We start from the raw sequence: 16,088 nt of genomic DNA on the forward strand, positions 1-16,088 counted from the left end.
CTTGAACGTGCGAGCAGGCAAGCCCCTGGCTTCCCTTCCAAGGAGAGAACACCGGCGCGGGTGGGTCACGTGGCCATACTGGTGGCGCTATGGGTGTGTCCATGTTGGAGTCTGCTACGGGCGTCGCCATATTCTCTTCCCTCGTTGTCGTCACCATCTTGCGTTACGGCAGGAGCAGAGGGCGAGGTAAACAGCTGGCACCCTAGAGGCCCCGGATGTTACTTTCTCTTCAGCTAGACCGTAAACCAAGATGGCGACGCCCACCGTGGATCCAGGATGGCGGCGTCCACGTGTGATTACTAACGCTCTCACTTTGAGCTTATTTATTTACCTCGGTGAGAACTGAGCCGAGCAATCTCTCTGAGCCTGCAGGGATGTTTCCCTCTATCCCCTTCCGGGGGCAGCTTGAGGGCAGAAACGGGGCGGGGGCTGCGCACATGGGAGCCGCCATGTTGTACGGCAGATATGCAGACGGGGAAAGAGGTGTCCCGGAAGAGCGGGTTCCGGTTCCGCTTGGCCTGGCTGGGTTGCGGGGAGGGGCTGCGGCTAGTTGCTTAGCCTGGAGAGTAGGAGGTAAATAGAGCAGGTCGCCCCTACCCCCGGGGGTGTCCGCCCCTATGCACTGAGCCGAGGCCCCTGGGGGCGGGACCAGGGCCCGGGGTGCATGGGGGTGGAGGTAGCGGGGGCAGGGTGCATCGGGGGGGTCAGGGCGCATTTCAGTGAGTGTAGTTTGCGATGTGGGAGGGCTGGGTGCATTAGGGGAGGGGTGGTTGCATGGAGTGTTCGGCTGGGTGCAGGCGTGGCAGGGAATGGGCAGCTTGCATTGGAGAGGAGGTTGATGTACTTTGTTTTGGGGTAGAGGGGTGCTGGCTGCACTGGGAGGAGGGATGGGCGCAGGGGACATTGGAGTGGGTGCAGCTTGCATTGAGGAAGGGGCAGTGGGATCATTGCTGGGCACATTGGGGTAGGGGTAGGGGGCGCTGATTGGGTGCAGGGTGCATTGGGGAGGAGGATGTGGGGTGGATGTAGAAGACATTAGGGTGGGTGCTGGCTGCATTGGGGTGAGTGCAGGGAGCATTGGGGAAGGGGCGGGGGTGTGTGCTGGGTGAATTGGGGAGGAGAAGGTGGGGTGGCTGCTGGGTGCATTGGGATCGGGGAGAGGGTGGTTGGATGAGTGCAGGGTGGCTGCAGAGTGCTTTATGGGAAGTAGCAATAGATGGGGTAAGGAGTAAATAGCATGGGATGAAGTGGGAACCTGGTGACTCTTCTGTGTCCATTTAAACCTGACGGGGTTCTCTTCTGTCTGGGGTGTGTATGTGTATCTGGTGGGGTGGGGAGTCTTGGTGCTGACAGGGGTCTGCCTTACTCTGTTGGTGTCTGGTACAGAAAGCAATGTCTGATTCACTCTCTGCCGCTTATTTTCCAGCCTCCTCTCCTATCTCTGCAGATCCAGCTGGACCCCAGTTCTCCAGACTTCACGCTCTGAGCCCCCCCGGGACTGGCTCTCATCAGGGTCTCGCTGGGGCTGGCAGTGGGGGGTGGAGGCGTGTCTGGCTCTCTGCCACTGGAGATTCTTCTCCACCCCCTCGGCGGTGGAGGGCTTTTAGTCTCTGTCTCAGATTGCTGAGTCTCCGTGGTCCTGATTCTCTCTTCTCCGAGCTAGCCATCCTCTGACTGGGCAGCGAGAAGTGGTTCAGATGCTGGTACGAGGAGGGACATCCATCTAATACCTCCTCTCATGCCTTGTTGCTCGATGCCCCAGCCACTCTCCAAGCTCTTGCTGTAACCCAGGGCTGTCGCAACCATTCCCAATTCCCTGCCTGCTCATGGCTCGTATGTTGGTGTGACCCAGTGGATGGGCCCAGCACTAAGATGCCTGCGTCCCTGTGAAGGCTTCGCCGGCGGCCTGCCTGCTGAGGAAGACCTGATACTGCCAAAGGGAGGAGTGGCGTGGGGGCCCCACAATGGAGGACTCAGACCAGCGGCTGGTTCTGGGTATGAACGTGGGGGATGGGCGCCAGACGCCTCCTGGGGAGCTGCGGACACCCACGCAGGAGGGTGAGGAGCTCAGGGCTCCTATCCCTGAGGATGTCTGCAGTGGTGATGAAACCAAGATGCTGTTGAGGGACGAGGAAGACGTGGAGGAAGAGTTGGATCCCAGGATACAGGTGAGGGCTGGCTGTACCTGGCTTTCTCTAATGCTATCAGTCACTGGTGTGGATGTGAGCTGTGAGCCAGTGCGAGCTACGCATTCCCATGGGGACCTGCTCCATAGGGGACGTCACAGCCCCAGCTGCAGAGCCTGGATGTTTAGCTTGAGCTGTGGAGACTCTTGCTTTTAGCACTGGTTCAATCCCTGGTGTTGGTTAAATTTTTCCTAATATCCAACCTAAACCTCCCCCACTGCAACTTGAGACCACTACTCCTTGTCCTGTCCTCTTCTACCACTGAGAATAGTCTAGAACCATCCTCTCTGGAACCACCTCTCAGGTAGTTGAAAGCAGCTATCAAATCCCCTCTCATTCTTCTCTTATGCAGACTAAACAATCCCAGTTCCCTCAGCCTCTCCTCATAAGTCATGTGTTCCAGACCCCTAATCATTTTTGTTGCCCTTTGCTGGACTCTCTCCAATTTATCCACATCCTTCTTGTAGAGTGGGGCCCAAAACTGGACACAGTACTCCAGATGAGGCCTCACCAATGTCGAATAGAGGGGAACGATCACGTCCCTCGATCTGCTCGCTATGCCCCTACTTATAAATCCCACAATGCCATTGGCCTTCTTGGCAACAAGGGCACACTGCTGACTCATATCCAGCTTCTCGTTCACTGTCACCCCTAGGTCCTTTTCCGCAGAACTGCTACCTAGCCATTCGGTCCCTAGTCTGTAGCTGTGCATTGGGTTCTTCCATCCTAAGTGCAGGACCCTGCACTTATCCTTATTGAATCTCATCAGATTTCTTTTGGCCCAATCCTCCAATTTGTCTAGGTCCCTCTGTATCCTATCCCTGCCCTCCAGCGTATCAACCACTCCTCCCAGTTTAGTATCATCCGCAAATTTGCTGAGAGTGCAATCCACACCATCCTCCAGATCATTTATGAAGATATTGAACAAAACCGGCCCCAGGACCGACCCCTGGGGCACTCCACTTGACACCGGCTGCCAACTAGACATGGAGCCATTGATCACAACCTGTTGAGCCTTACGATCTAGCCAACTTTCTACCCACCTTATAGTGCATTCATCCAGCCCGTACTTCTTTAACTTGCTGACAAGAATACTGTGGGAGACCGTGTCAAAAGCTTTGCTAAAGTCAAGAAACAATACATCCACTGCTTTCCCTTCATCCACAGAACCAGTAATCTCATCACAGAAGGCAATTTAGATTAGTCAGGCATGACCTTCCCTTGGTGAATCCATGCTGGCTGTTCCTGATCACTTTCCTCTCATGTAAGTGCTTCAGGATTGATTCCTTGAGGACCTGCTCCATGATTTTTCCGGGGACTGAAAAAAGCCCTCTTCACTGAGGGCTTGTCTACAAGGAGAGATTGACCAGTAGAGCTATAGTGGAATAATTATCATGCTGTAGCTATGCCGGTATCACTCCCTGCATGGATACGCTATTCTGGTATAAAAATGACTTTCTTCTGGAAGTTCGAGGGGAAAAAAGGTGGGTGAGGTAATATCTTTTATTGGACCAACCGAGCTTTCAAATTACATGCAGGTTTTCAGGTTGGGGAAAGGTACTCTGAGTGCCACAGCGAAATACAAGGTTGAAGGGATAGTTTAGTGTAAGTAGTTAGCACATATTCTAAGGGGCCATTCAAGGTGAAGTGGCCTGTTAACACAGAATAACAGAAGTTGTCCAATAAAAGATATTACCTCATGCCCCTTATCTCTCTACAACAATGCTCATCCCAGAATAATTACTTGCAAGTAAACAGTCACTTTTATTCTGGACTGGCATGTCCTCTCATGGGGGTACACGGGTGTAGCTGTTACAGGATAATAGTATGCTGGACAGTTTCCCTATGTAGACAAGCCCTGAATTAAATTAAACTGATTTATAAAACATCTTTGAATTGGATTAAGGCTTTGTCTAGATCAGGATTTAAAAGTGTCCTTTGATCCTGTTATCTCACTTGATCTAATTAACACCTCCTGGGATTCCAAGACAAAGCAGCTGTAACTGCAGCCCATGCTAAACTGGTCAAATGAAAAGCCTTCCTAGGATCCTGGTAATGTAGGGCTGGAAGGGACCTCGCAATAGCCTGTAGTCCAGCCCTTGTAGTCTGTCCACAGCTTAGAGTAGGGACTGTCTTTCTTTGTGATAGTACAGTGCAGCCCCTAGGGGCTACCGTAATGTATGTGACTCAGGTCATGATCAGAGATCCAGGATCCTTGGTGCAGGGTCCCATCCTGCCGCCTCAGGGAACAGCAGAGCTCAGGTGCCATTAGACAACTCTGATCATCAATAGATCTCAGAGCTCATTAGGTCTCTCGTCCAGGCCCTTGCTGTCTCGCATCTCGATTGCTGCAGCATCTTCCTCCCTGGCCAGGACCGGTCCCATCTTCTTACCCCACTTACGTTTGTTCAGAACGCTGCTGCTGCAAAGATCATTTTCTTGTGGGACCCCCCCCCACACACCTCTCTGCGAGCTCCCCATTGGCTCCCCTTCGCATCACACACAAACTGCTTATCTTAAGGCTCTTCATGGCCCTATCTATCATCCCCCCTGTGCTATTGAGATGTGGAGCCCAGCCTCCGCTCTGCCAGTGACACCAGCCTTCATCACCCACTTGGTAGATTTTCCCAGCAGCACCTCCCTGCTGCCTGCCATGTCACCCCTGTCTGGAGGAGGGGGAGCAGCAGCAGCAGATCCCATAAACACCCACCAAGCCACCTAAGTGCCTCCTTTGCCGCGATACCTACATGACTCTCGTCGTTGGTTAGGAGCTGCGGCTGCTGCTTATCGCTCTGATCAGACATGACTCATCGTTCCTTTGCGCTCCCCATCCATCTGTCTCAGCCTGTTGTCTCCTGCACATCTATGTTACTGCAGGTGTTGTACATGGTGCCTAGCACGATGCGGCCATGACCACAATAACTGTTGTGGGTCATCAGAGAGCCTGAGTCCCTGGCACAAAGCCCTGTCCTGTCTCCTCAGAACAGGTACACACAATGATCCCCACCTCTCCTCTAGTACTTCTCACCAGCAGAGCCAAGTGTTCTGCAGATTTATCAGCATTTCACAGATGGGGAAATGAGGCAGAGAGGGGCAAAGCGACTTACCCAAGGTCACCCAGCAGGCCAGCGGCACAGCCTGGTATACGCTCTGTGCGCTAGGCCACGCTGTGTTTGTGGTGCCCCCCCCCCCCCGTAGCTGTGCCGGGCGTGGAAGGGGTGCGAGGAGGGGCTCTCGCAGACCGGGAGGGGGCCTGTCGGGGTGGTGCTGTCCTGCTGAGCTGGGCATAGCATTGGGGCGGGTACCCGAGCCTCCAGCTCTGCTTCCCCCTTGCAGGAGGAGCTGGAGCATCTCAACCAGGCCAACGAGGAGATCAACCGGGTGGAACTGCAGCTGGATGTGAGTAAGCGCTGGGCTCCCTGTGGGGCCGGCCACCATGCCTCAGACTGAGCACGGCCCTGCCACAGCCACCCTTATGTTACAGCCCTGTCCAGGCCATGGAGATCCCCGGCAGCTCCCACCGATTGTCTCTGTGCTGGGCCAGCGAGCCTGGCTGTTACCTTGTGGTGGTCGCAGCTCTTACTGGGCATTCAGTGACCCTTGGAGCTGCTTCTGTGGCCCCTGTGCTGCCCTGTGAAGCCAAGCAGAGTTGGGCTGGATTAGCACTTGGGAGGGGGCAGGGGTGCTCTCTGGTAGTCAGTGTCCCAGTGTGGGGCCTGTGCTGAAGGGAGTGGGTTGGGGCTCAGCAGGGGCCACTCTCCCTTGGTGGTCAGTGCTGGCCCCAGTTCCCCATTGCAACATTAGGGGACGCTGTGCTGCAGGGAGCAGGGCAAGGGTCAACAGGGAGTACTCTCCCCTGGCGGTCAGTGGTGGCCCCAATGCTTCTGCTCTCCTCCCCGCTGCAGGAAGCCAGGACTACATACCGCAGGATCCTCTCTGAATCCGCCAGGAAGCTCAACACCCAGGGCTCCCAGCTGGGGAACTGCATTGAGAAAGCGCGTCCATACTACGAGGCCCGTCGCCTGGCCAAGGAGGTGTGAATGCTCTCCTCTGCCCTGCCTGGCGTGGCCACCTCCCTGGCACATGCCAAAATCAGACTCCTGGGTTCTATCCTGGCCCTGGGGAGCGAGTGGGGTCTAGTGGGTTAGAGCAGGGGGGTGGGAGTCGGGACACCTGAGTTCTATCCCTGCTCTGGGAGAGGAGAGAGGGCAGGAGTCCCTTGCCCTACTCTCTCTCTCTCCGTGTGACTTTCCTCTCCCCTCCATGCAGGCCCAGCAGGAGACACAGAAGGCAGCGCTGCGGTACGAACGGGCGGTCAGCATGCACAATGCTGCCCGCGAGATGGTCTTTGTGGCAGAGCAGGGCGTCATGGCCGACAAGAACCGTCTCGACCCTACCTGGCAGGAGATGCTCAACCATGCCACCTGTAAGGTGAGATGTGGGGGTGGGGCCGGAGGTTGTACCACCCCATGTAGGGGGGAACCACACCACTTGCAAGGTGAGACATGGGGGAGAGAGGGGGCTGTACCAACCACATGGGAGGGAACCATGCCATTGGGAAAGTCAGACATGGGGACTTGGCCAGAGAGCCATACAAATCATGGGGTACAGGGGAATTATACCAACCACATGGAGGTGCTGACAATGCTACCTGCTAGGGGAGAGCTGGGGGACCACATTGGCTGGGCACAACGGGAGGAGGACTTTGCCATCTGCCTGGTGAGAGCTGGGAGCATGGACATGGTGGAGGCAATAACCAAATGATCACACCATCTGCCAGAGGAGGGGTGGGGGTGCCACAAGGACCATACCAATTGCACAGAGAAGGGGGGGGTGGTAGGTTGCACCCCCCTGGCGGGTGACAGCCTGAGTCCCTGTCAGGGAAGGACGGATGGGGAGGGGTGATGGAGCTGGATGCGGTGTGCGTGGGAGGATGGGGAGTGGATGGAGGAGACTGAGATCTGCAAGGCTCTGTGTGTATGTGAGGGTGCAGGCTGGGTGGGAACAGGGACCTGCTCTGAGCTGCATGTCATCCTGCTCCGGCTGCAGGTGAATGAGGCGGAGGAGGAGCGGCTGCACAGCGAGCGGGAGCACCAGCGTGTCACCCGGCTCTGCCAGCAGGCCGAAGCCAAGGTGCAGAGCCTGCAGAAATCCCTCAAGCGCGTCATCGTAAAGAGCAAGCCCTACTTCGAGCTAAAGGCCCAGTTCAACCAGATCCTCGAGGTGAGGCATTACAGCCCCACTGAGATCCTGGGGGGCCGGGGCACACATCCGCCCCCGCTGAGATCCCAGCATCCCTGTGGGTGGATGAGCGGGTATATGCCTGCTCGCCCCTGCTGAGATCCCAGCATCCCAGGGGGGACACACACGCATGCCCCCACTGAGATCCTGGCATCCCCAGGGGGGCCGGGGCACGTGCACGCCCCGCCCCCACTAACATCCTGGTGTCAGTGATTTTGAGGGCTGGGTGTGTGCGCGGCTGGGGTGAGACATACCCACCCCTCTGAGATCCCACAATGCCCTGAGTGACGTGTTGCTGCTCCCTACCCAGGAAGGGATGGATTTTCTCATGGGTGCTCCCCTCCCCTAGCTGTGGGGCCTGAGGCAGGGGAGCAGGGAGAGATGTGAGGCTGTGATTGGGTTTAGAGAGGAGTGGGATGCGTGTGTGTTTGTCTGTGCGCACACGTGTGGATACCTGCAAGGAAGAGTGGGGGTGGGGCTGAGCATGCAGGGGGTGGACTGAATTTATAGGATGGAGAGAGGGGGGTGTCTTTCTATCCTGGGTTTGGCTCCTCCTCTCCATCCCCCCTCTCCACCCCGGAGCACAAGGCCAAGGTGATGGGACTGGAGTGGTGGGGTGGGCGGGAAGGGTTTGGGCACACTGTGTGGTGGCAGAGGGAGCTGTCGGACCCCTGATGTCCTCCAACCCCCAGGAGCACAAGGCCAAGGTGACGGGGCTGGAGCAGCGGGTCTCCCAAGCCAAAATGCGCTACTCGGTGGCGCTCCGTAACTTGGAGCAGATCAGCGAGCAGATCCACGCCCGGCGGTTGCAACGCCTCATCCAACGCCGGGCCTCGCCGGTAGGGGCGGAGGCGGGGGCCGGGCTAGGCGCCGAGTGCCCCCCCACGGACACGCTCTCCATGCTCAGCCTGCAGACCATCGCCTCCGACCTGCAGAAGTTCGACTCGGTGGAGCATCTGCTGGGGCTGTCGGACGCCACCAGTCTCAACAGTGATGAGCAGGAGCGGCGTCGGGGCGGGCAGAGCCAGTTCAAGCACCACCGCAGCGTCAGCCTCTAACCCACCTTCCTGGCCCTTCCCCTCGGCAAGCCCAGTCGGAAGGGGCTGTGCCGTGGTGAGGAGGGAGTGCTGTGGCTGGATGCTGTGGCACTAAGGGGGAGCAGCCTTTCACCGCTGCTTCCTAAGGGGGGCCCAAAGACACTGCACCTCCTGGGGACGTTGCTCATTCTCTCCTCCCCCCCCCGGCCCCCCGCACTTCCATGAGTGCCCTCTGACACTACACCTCCCAGAGGGCATTGCTCATCCCCTCCCCCCCCCGGTGAGTGACCCCTGACACTGCACTGGGTGACCTCTGACACTACGCTTCCCAGGGGGCATTGCTCATCCCCTCCCCCTCCCCCCCCCCCCCGGGTGAGTGACCCCTGACACTACGCTTCCCAGGGGGCATTGCTCATCCCCTCCCCCCCAGGTGAGTGACACTGTGCTGGGTGACCCCTGACACTGCACTTCCATGTGGGTGTTGCTATACTGACACAAGTAGCATGGAGGCTGCTGATTCCAGCCAGCAGGGCTGTCTGGGTACCCTGGGGCAAGGCTCCATGCTGGAGCCAGGAGCAGACATGGCCCTTTGCTGGAGCGGTGTCACCTGCAGACCCCGCTTCCAGCATGCACTGATCAGAGCACCCAGTTCCCTTGAGTGCAGCGTGCTGGCAGCTGGGGTCTCCCCTGAGCAAAGACAACAGCACACTATTCGTGGTCTGCTGCCTTCACCGACCTGGTCTCCGGCACTGCTACGTGTCCTGGGGACGGGGAGCAAAACTAGCTGCTGTCTGACAGACTACATTCCTGGTGGGGGCATAGGCCCTGGCCTGGGGCTACTGCATGTGTACATCCTGGGGGACAGGGCGGGAGCTATGGAACAAGGGCCCTATGGTGTCAGCTCTCTGATAGCTACAGCCTAGTTCTTGTCCCCAAGCACCGGCTGGTGAGGGCTGCTGCTGAGACATAAAGATGGCCTGGAGCCAATGCCCTCTCCTAGTGTAAACACAGACTGGGTCAGTCCACTCTGCCTATCCTGTGGAGCCTGCAACGCTCACTGGGTGGGTTGCTCACTCACCTCCTGCAATGTAACAGGGATGCTCCTGTGAGAATTTGGGTGCTTGTGCCTGGGGTTCATATCCCAGTGGCAGAGGTTATAGGAGCAGCCAGTGCAAACTTTATAGCCTTCCCCGCTGCTCAAAGGCGGCTGGGCTCAAAGATGCCTGGAGTGAGCAGAACACCTTCACCCGAAAGATGGCAAGGAGCTGATTCCTTCCCCCACCAGCAGGTGGCACCAGATGGTTCACCCTGGGCAGCTCCTTGTACTCTTACCTAGCCTGGTTCCTCCAGATTTCCTAGGTCAAATCCCACTCAACTCTTCCTTTATATTGAGACAAATAAGTGTCAAAGCTGCGTGGAAAGTAATTTGCACTAGTTGGTGTGGGGATGGGGGGCCTTGGTGTCTGTTGGGAGGGGGAGTTCCTTGTGCATATCCTCTGTCCTGTAGCCCACTCTGGGCTCATCTGTACCCCCTGTGGTCTCCCAGGAGCTGGGGCTGCCTCCTCTCTTGTGATGGGTGCCCCTTTTGGTGGGGAGGCTGTTGCTGCTGCTGTGCCCTGGTGTGGCTTCACTCTGCTGTGGCTGTGGTGATAACTCTGCCAGTTTGAGGCAGCCCAGTGGATCTGTATGAGTGAGTGGCTGTGCTGTGTATTTTATTTAAAGTAAAGATGCCCTGTGGAGACTTGTGTGTGTCTCTGTCTCATGATTCAGTGTAATCCTGGATTGTCCACACTGCAGACACACAATATTGCAGCCAGTTCCCAGGACTCTCATCTGATCTGGGTACAACACAGGGATTAGCTGTGCATGCAGTGGTTGCTTTTTGTAACTACTCGGCACTGTTTCAGCCTTGGAGCTTCATATTCACTGTACAAATTCTGCAAAGATTAACTCCACTAGCTGGCAGGAGGAGTTGGCTGTTATCCACTAGAGGGGGATATTGGACAGTTTGCCAGGGTGTTAGAATTTCACAGTACAGTCTGGTCAGCTGTATTTTTTTTTACTGCACTGCCAATTTGTGTGTAGTGGGGAAATCTTTACAGCCATCCCAAAGTGCCTCAGCAGACTAAGGGTTTATCTACACTGGAAATTTTTCACTTACACTGATATAACTCCCTTCATGGGCACTCCTGTTCCAGAATGAGTGGCTTTTTAAAGCTTAGCTTAAACTACTTTACTTTGAAAGTAACAAGCTTAAAATGGAAAAAGGTCACTCTTAGTAAGAATAAGTGTCCATGTGGGGAGATACACTGGTGCAATTATAGTGGTTTAAATTCACTTCTGTCATACCATGGAAGCTTCCTGTGTAGACAAGCCCTGAGAGAGACCCTGTGGTGAGTTAGTGGCAAAGCCAGGAATAGAGGTGTTTGGAATAAATAATGTAAATATTTTTGATGGAAAAATAAATATCTATCTTTTGAGGGCAGTGGATGAAATATCAATTTCTATGAAAATTCCTTGGGGGAGGAAATATTTTTAAACCTTTAGAAATTTATTTTGAGTTTTATGCTTTCAGTTTTTATTTTTCAAATTATGTTATTTCATGCCACATCAATAGTTCATATTATGCACCAATGACATGTCATATATTCTTTCTTTTATAAAACCATGAAGGGCAGCTGCTATTTAGTTCTGGTGGAAACATTTTATCTTTTCTAGGTCAAAATATCCCGTTTGTGCTGTGATGAAACAGTTTAACATTTTGTTTCATTAAAGTGTGTGTTTTGTATATTTTGCAGTCATGCAAGCAGCCTATTCAAAACAATGTAGCATTTCTTAACTGGAAGTCAGCAGGGAAGATTCTTAGGTTAGTGTGGGAAAGCTAAGCTTAAGGCAGAGTCCATATAGGTAGCAGCAATGGCCTCAGGATGCCATGCTCTTCTCAGCTCCATCTTTGCCCCCTCTGCGCATCTGTAGCAGCACACTGAAGACCTATCTATTGACACCTGCCCTTCCTTTAGTTCCAGGTACAGTCTTTTACTCTGCTTCCCTGCAGAATACTGGGGAAAGTCACCTGCTCTGTGGCCTGGTTGTGACGTTCCCCTCTGGTGTTGTCTTGACCGGCGATCTGTTAGGTCACGCCAATCCTTGACTCTGGGAGCCAGCTTTACCCTGCTCTGCTGTGAGAACCCCTACTCCTGGGCTGTTCACGCACAGCCTCTGGCATGTAAGCTGCTCCTTGGATTGTGCAACCGAATGACACTAGCCAGTATCTCCAGTCCCAGACACAACCCTAGGAATCTCCATCTTGCAGTGTCCAGGTATGCCCGCTGGACACTGCAAGCTTATATAAATTCATCAATTTAACAAATTGGTACCAGATTTGTTATCTGATACACTTCTGACATGCTTCAAACCAAACACACTGTTTCAGGGAGAACAAACAGGAGATTAAATATAAAGATAAATTTTAAGTGATTATAAGTCAAAACACAAGAAGTCAGACTTGGTCAAATGAAATAAAAGGAAAATGCATTCTAAGCTGCTCTTAACACTTTCAGTGCCCTTACAAACTTAGATGCTTCTCACCACAGGCTGGCTGGTTGCCCTTCAGCCAGGCTCTCCCCTTTGATCAGCACTTCAGTTGCTTGGTGGTGATGTCTGTAGATGGAGGTGGAAGAGAGAGAGCATTGCAAATGTGTCTCTATTTTATCATGTCCTTTCTTCCCTCTTGACTTTGTCCCCCAACCTTCAGAGTAAAGTGAGCATTACCTCATCGCAGTTCCAAACTGACCAAAGGAAGGGGGGTGACTCCCTCGAAGGTCTAACAAATTTGTTTGTTGCTGTCTAAGCCACTGTCTATTGTTCCTGTGAAGCTGGGCTGAGTTTGTCCCATCCATGCCCTGATGAGGTGTGAACTGCCTCTCTGTTCTTGGAGAGTTTTTGCATGGGCTCGCTTTAAGCCATGAGGATAAATTTTTGGCCCCATAACTACATACATGAAATTATAACCTATAACCTTACTGTAACAATTACTATAACAACCATGCTCAGTGCATCATGAGCCTTCTGAAGACACCCAACATGACAAACTTTGCATTGGATACCACACAATCATTTTATAAAGATGAACGTGGGGGTGTAGGGTGTTCCTCCAAGGTGTACAGAGCAGCACACCGCCCCTCTTAGTTTACTCCAAGAGGCTTAGTCACTGACTAGCTCAAAGGCAGTTTGTGGTATAGTTCTCTTGGCATCCAGCCATTAAGGCCATAAGGCAGTGTGCCTCATTTTCCCCATTCACACAGCAAACCAGGTTTTTTTATGGCTTCTCTGCTGTGATAAGCTTTAAACCTGTTTACAGGTATTAATTTAAAAGTAGCATTACCATAAGGTTTAACATCTGTCAAAATTCTTATCCCCCAAACTTAACATTAATACCAAAATTTTTATCACAGATGGGTGTTTACAAGAATATTTATTATACCACACCTTCTGTTCTGATCGTGTAGTTTGAGGTTAGTTTGTTCATTGCCAATGGGGTCCTTTGAGACTCTTTCATGTAATCAGTCACTGGCTTTTCTTTCCCTCCAGTGTGTGGGCTCTTAATTTAATCATGTTTCTGGCATTTTGATGTCTCAGGGTCTGGCAAGATAAGGGTCCAGGAGGATCCTGCACATTGGCTGGCCCTTTGGGGAACAGTCTCCCAACCCCAGGGCTGTACATATGTAGAAAATCCAGCTCCCCTTTTGGGGTTACCCTGTGTGTCCCCCTCCCAGCACTGAGTCCTTCCCTGCCCCCTAGAGGGCTGTGAGCTGGGCGAGGGGTGCTTACCCTTTGATCAGATGCACCTTTTCCCAGCAGCTTTCCCATAACTGCTCTCTGTGTCTCATCAGCCTGGGGGAAAACACCCCCTTCTCTGTCAGTTGGGTCATTTGTATTCTGGCAAACTACCACCTGGCAATTTCCTGGTCCAAACTCCTCTGTTATCACAGGCATTAGAGCTGCATCTTGATTTAAAGAGAGACAGTTACTTTCCAAAAACTTATCAGAAATAGCATCCTGAAAAATTGGGACCTGGATTGGGGTACCATCTGCCACCCCTTTCTCTGTCCCTGAGAAGTCAGTGGTGTGACGGCTCCCCTCCAGGAGGTCAGTGACACAGTCCTTCTCAAAACCTGGGTCACAGCCTGAGTGTCTGGTTGCACAGATGCTGACCCAGCCATCCTCCTAGTGTCCTGGGCATCCTGCCCCAAGTGACTAGTGAGGAGACATTCCTGTACCCCCACTATTCCTTCCCCAGTTTCCTCCTCTGGGCCTCCTGCTCAGACACATTTCTCTGTGCCCCCTAGGAAGGGTTCTGTCCTGTGACTCTGTAACACAGGGAAGCAGAGTGCTTCCAAGTATGGGGGGGCTGAGACTAGCTCCTTTCCAGCAGAAGGCAATATGCCCTCTGGCACAGGGGCAGGAGAGGTGTTGTCAGGGATTAAGGAAACTGTCCCAGTTGTTAGCTGGCAGAGTTCTGCAGAAGAACCAAAGACAGAAGGAAGGAATAGTGGGGGTACAGGAATCCTCACCCACCTCAGTGTTTTCTGAGATCCCCTGCCCCTTCTCTGGACTCTCCTCTGGGACACATTGCTCTATGCTCCCTAGAGCCGTGTGACGGGGAACCGTGTTGGATCACAGAAAACCGCTTGAGAACTGCCAACTGATTTCATAGATGTGTTGAGACTACTTCTGCCCCTGCTTTCCCTGACAGACTGGGACTTCAGTGCCCTGCCTGGTTTGAGCCAGACACACTAGCTGGCTGCAAACCCAGAACCAGGTCTGAACCACATCCCCTAACAGCTGCAGGCTTAACTGAAAGCAATTTAAGAAGTGTTCCTGTCTTTAACACTCAGATGCCCAACTCCCAATGGGGTCCAAACCCCAAATAAATCCGTTTTACCCTCTATAAAGCATATACAGATTAAACTCAAATTGTTCACCCACTATAACACTGACAGAAAGATATGCACAGCTATTTGCCCCCCCCCCCCCGGTATTAATACATACTCTGGGTTAATTAATAAGTAAAAAGTGATTTTATTAAATATAAAAAGTAGGATTTAAGTAGTTCCAAGTAATGACAAACAGAACAAAGTGAATTACCAAGCAAAATAAATTAAAACATGCAAGCCTATGTCTTATACAGTAAGATGCTGAATACAGATAAAATCTCACCCTCAGAGATGTTCCAATAAGCTTCTTTTACAGACTAGTCTCCTTCTAGTATGGGTCCAGCAATCACTCACACCCCCAGTAGTTATTATCCTTTGTCCCAGTTTCTTTCAGGTATCCTTTGGGGTGGAGAGGCTATCTCTTGAGCCAGCTGAAGACAAAATGGAGGGATCTCCCTGGGGTTTAAATAGACTCTCTCTTGTGGGTGGAGACCCCCCCTCCTCTCTCCTGTGCAAAGTCCAGCACCAAGATGGAGTTTTGGAGTCACATGGGCAAGTCACATGTCCATGCATGACTCAGTTTTTACATGCAGTAGCCATTGCCCACATGCTATCTTGAATGTCTCCAGGAAGACTTCTTATGTGGATTGGAGCCTTCCAAGACCCATTGTTTGTTAAGTGTTTCTTGATTGGGCACTTAATTTGCACATTCCTTTCTCAAGAAGCTGACCAAATGCTTTACTAAGGCTACTTAAAATAAAGCAAGTACGCAGCCAATATTCATAACTTTGAATACAAAAATGACAAGCATACATGGCATATGAAGCATAAAACATATTCCATTTATGTCATATATACATTCATAAGCATATTCCCATAAAGCCTTATGGGGTGCAGTGTCACAAGCCAGTTTTGCCTCTAGTTTAGCTGAGACCTGCTGGCAGCTAACAACCTGGAAGTTCTTTCCCTGGCAGGCATTACACCCCCATCCCTTCCTGATGTGGTGTTGCCTCCAGCTGCAGTGCAGGAGTTGATCTCAACCACCCTCCCACCTGGAAGCACACGGCTTCCCTGTGTTACAGAGTGACAGGAATCCTCACCCACCTCAGTGGTTTCTAAGATTCCCTGCCTCTTCTCTGAGCTCTGCTCTTGAACACATTTCTCTGCTCCCTAGAGCCAGTTTTGTCTCTGGTTGAGCTGCGACCTGCTGGCAGCCAACAACCTGGACAGTTCTCTCCCCAGCTGGCATTCCTTGAATACATCTGTCTGCTCACCTGCCCTGCCCCACAGGGTGGATTAACTACACAGACCCTAATACAACACCCCCCCTATATGCCACTATATTAGCATGAACAAAAACTCTGCTCGTTACAGCTCAAGCTGCTCACATGTAACCTGAAAAGCACGTCCAACCTCTGAAAAGCAGGGGAGTGTCCAGTTAAGGGAGATGTTTTCAGCATGACAAAACGCCCACACATCATGTTAACCTATCTCCTTGACAGACTCTGCACCATCGCATGGAGCTCCCTTTGCCTCCCAATGTACCAATGATCACAGTGCACATGCCGAATCCCCCTCACTCGCACTCTGAGAGAAAACCATAATTCTGACCTGAGCAATATCCCCAGGCATCTAATGCAGACACTTGTAAGCCATGGGAAGTATATTGTTACCCCTGTTGACAAAAA

At 52.7% G+C, this 16,088-nt stretch overlaps 1 protein-coding gene and 1 long non-coding RNA gene across 6 annotated transcripts; one reads left to right on the plus strand and one right to left on the minus strand.

Moving 5' to 3' along the window:
- The first annotated feature begins 40 nt into the window (after positions 1-40).
- On the plus strand, positions 41-10,205 carry SH3BP5L (SH3 binding domain protein 5 like). 5 transcript variants are annotated; one of them, XM_075119768.1, is made up of 7 exons: positions 41-60; positions 1,427-2,168; positions 5,523-5,585; positions 6,092-6,220; positions 6,456-6,617; positions 7,236-7,409; positions 8,120-10,205. In XM_075119768.1, exons 2-7 carry the CDS (start codon positions 1,965-1,967, stop codon positions 8,483-8,485), a joined length of 1,098 nt encoding a protein of 365 aa, XP_074975869.1. In that variant the 5' UTR covers positions 41-60; positions 1,427-1,964; the 3' UTR covers positions 8,486-10,205. The 5 variants fall into 5 exon arrangements, with proteins under 5 accessions (XP_074975869.1, XP_048690449.1, XP_074975872.1 ...); XM_048834492.2 differs by lacking the exon at positions 41-60 and adding an exon at positions 480-573; XM_075119769.1 differs by lacking the exon at positions 41-60 and adding an exon at positions 1,227-1,308.
- A 1,825-nt stretch (positions 10,206-12,030) lies between these two features.
- LOC142069236 (uncharacterized) lies at positions 12,031-14,810 on the minus strand. The gene is made up of 3 exons (XR_012665035.1): positions 14,684-14,810; positions 13,295-13,470; positions 12,031-12,124 (listed from the first exon to the last, which is right to left on the minus strand). It is a non-coding gene; the product is annotated as an uncharacterized LOC142069236 (long non-coding RNA).
- Between the last annotated feature and the right edge of the window lie 1,278 nt (positions 14,811-16,088).

Source organism: Caretta caretta, chromosome 14 (assembly GCF_965140235.1).
Source record: "Caretta caretta isolate rCarCar2 chromosome 14, rCarCar1.hap1, whole genome shotgun sequence".
NCBI classification, from domain to species: Eukaryota; Metazoa; Chordata; order Testudines; family Cheloniidae; genus Caretta; species Caretta caretta.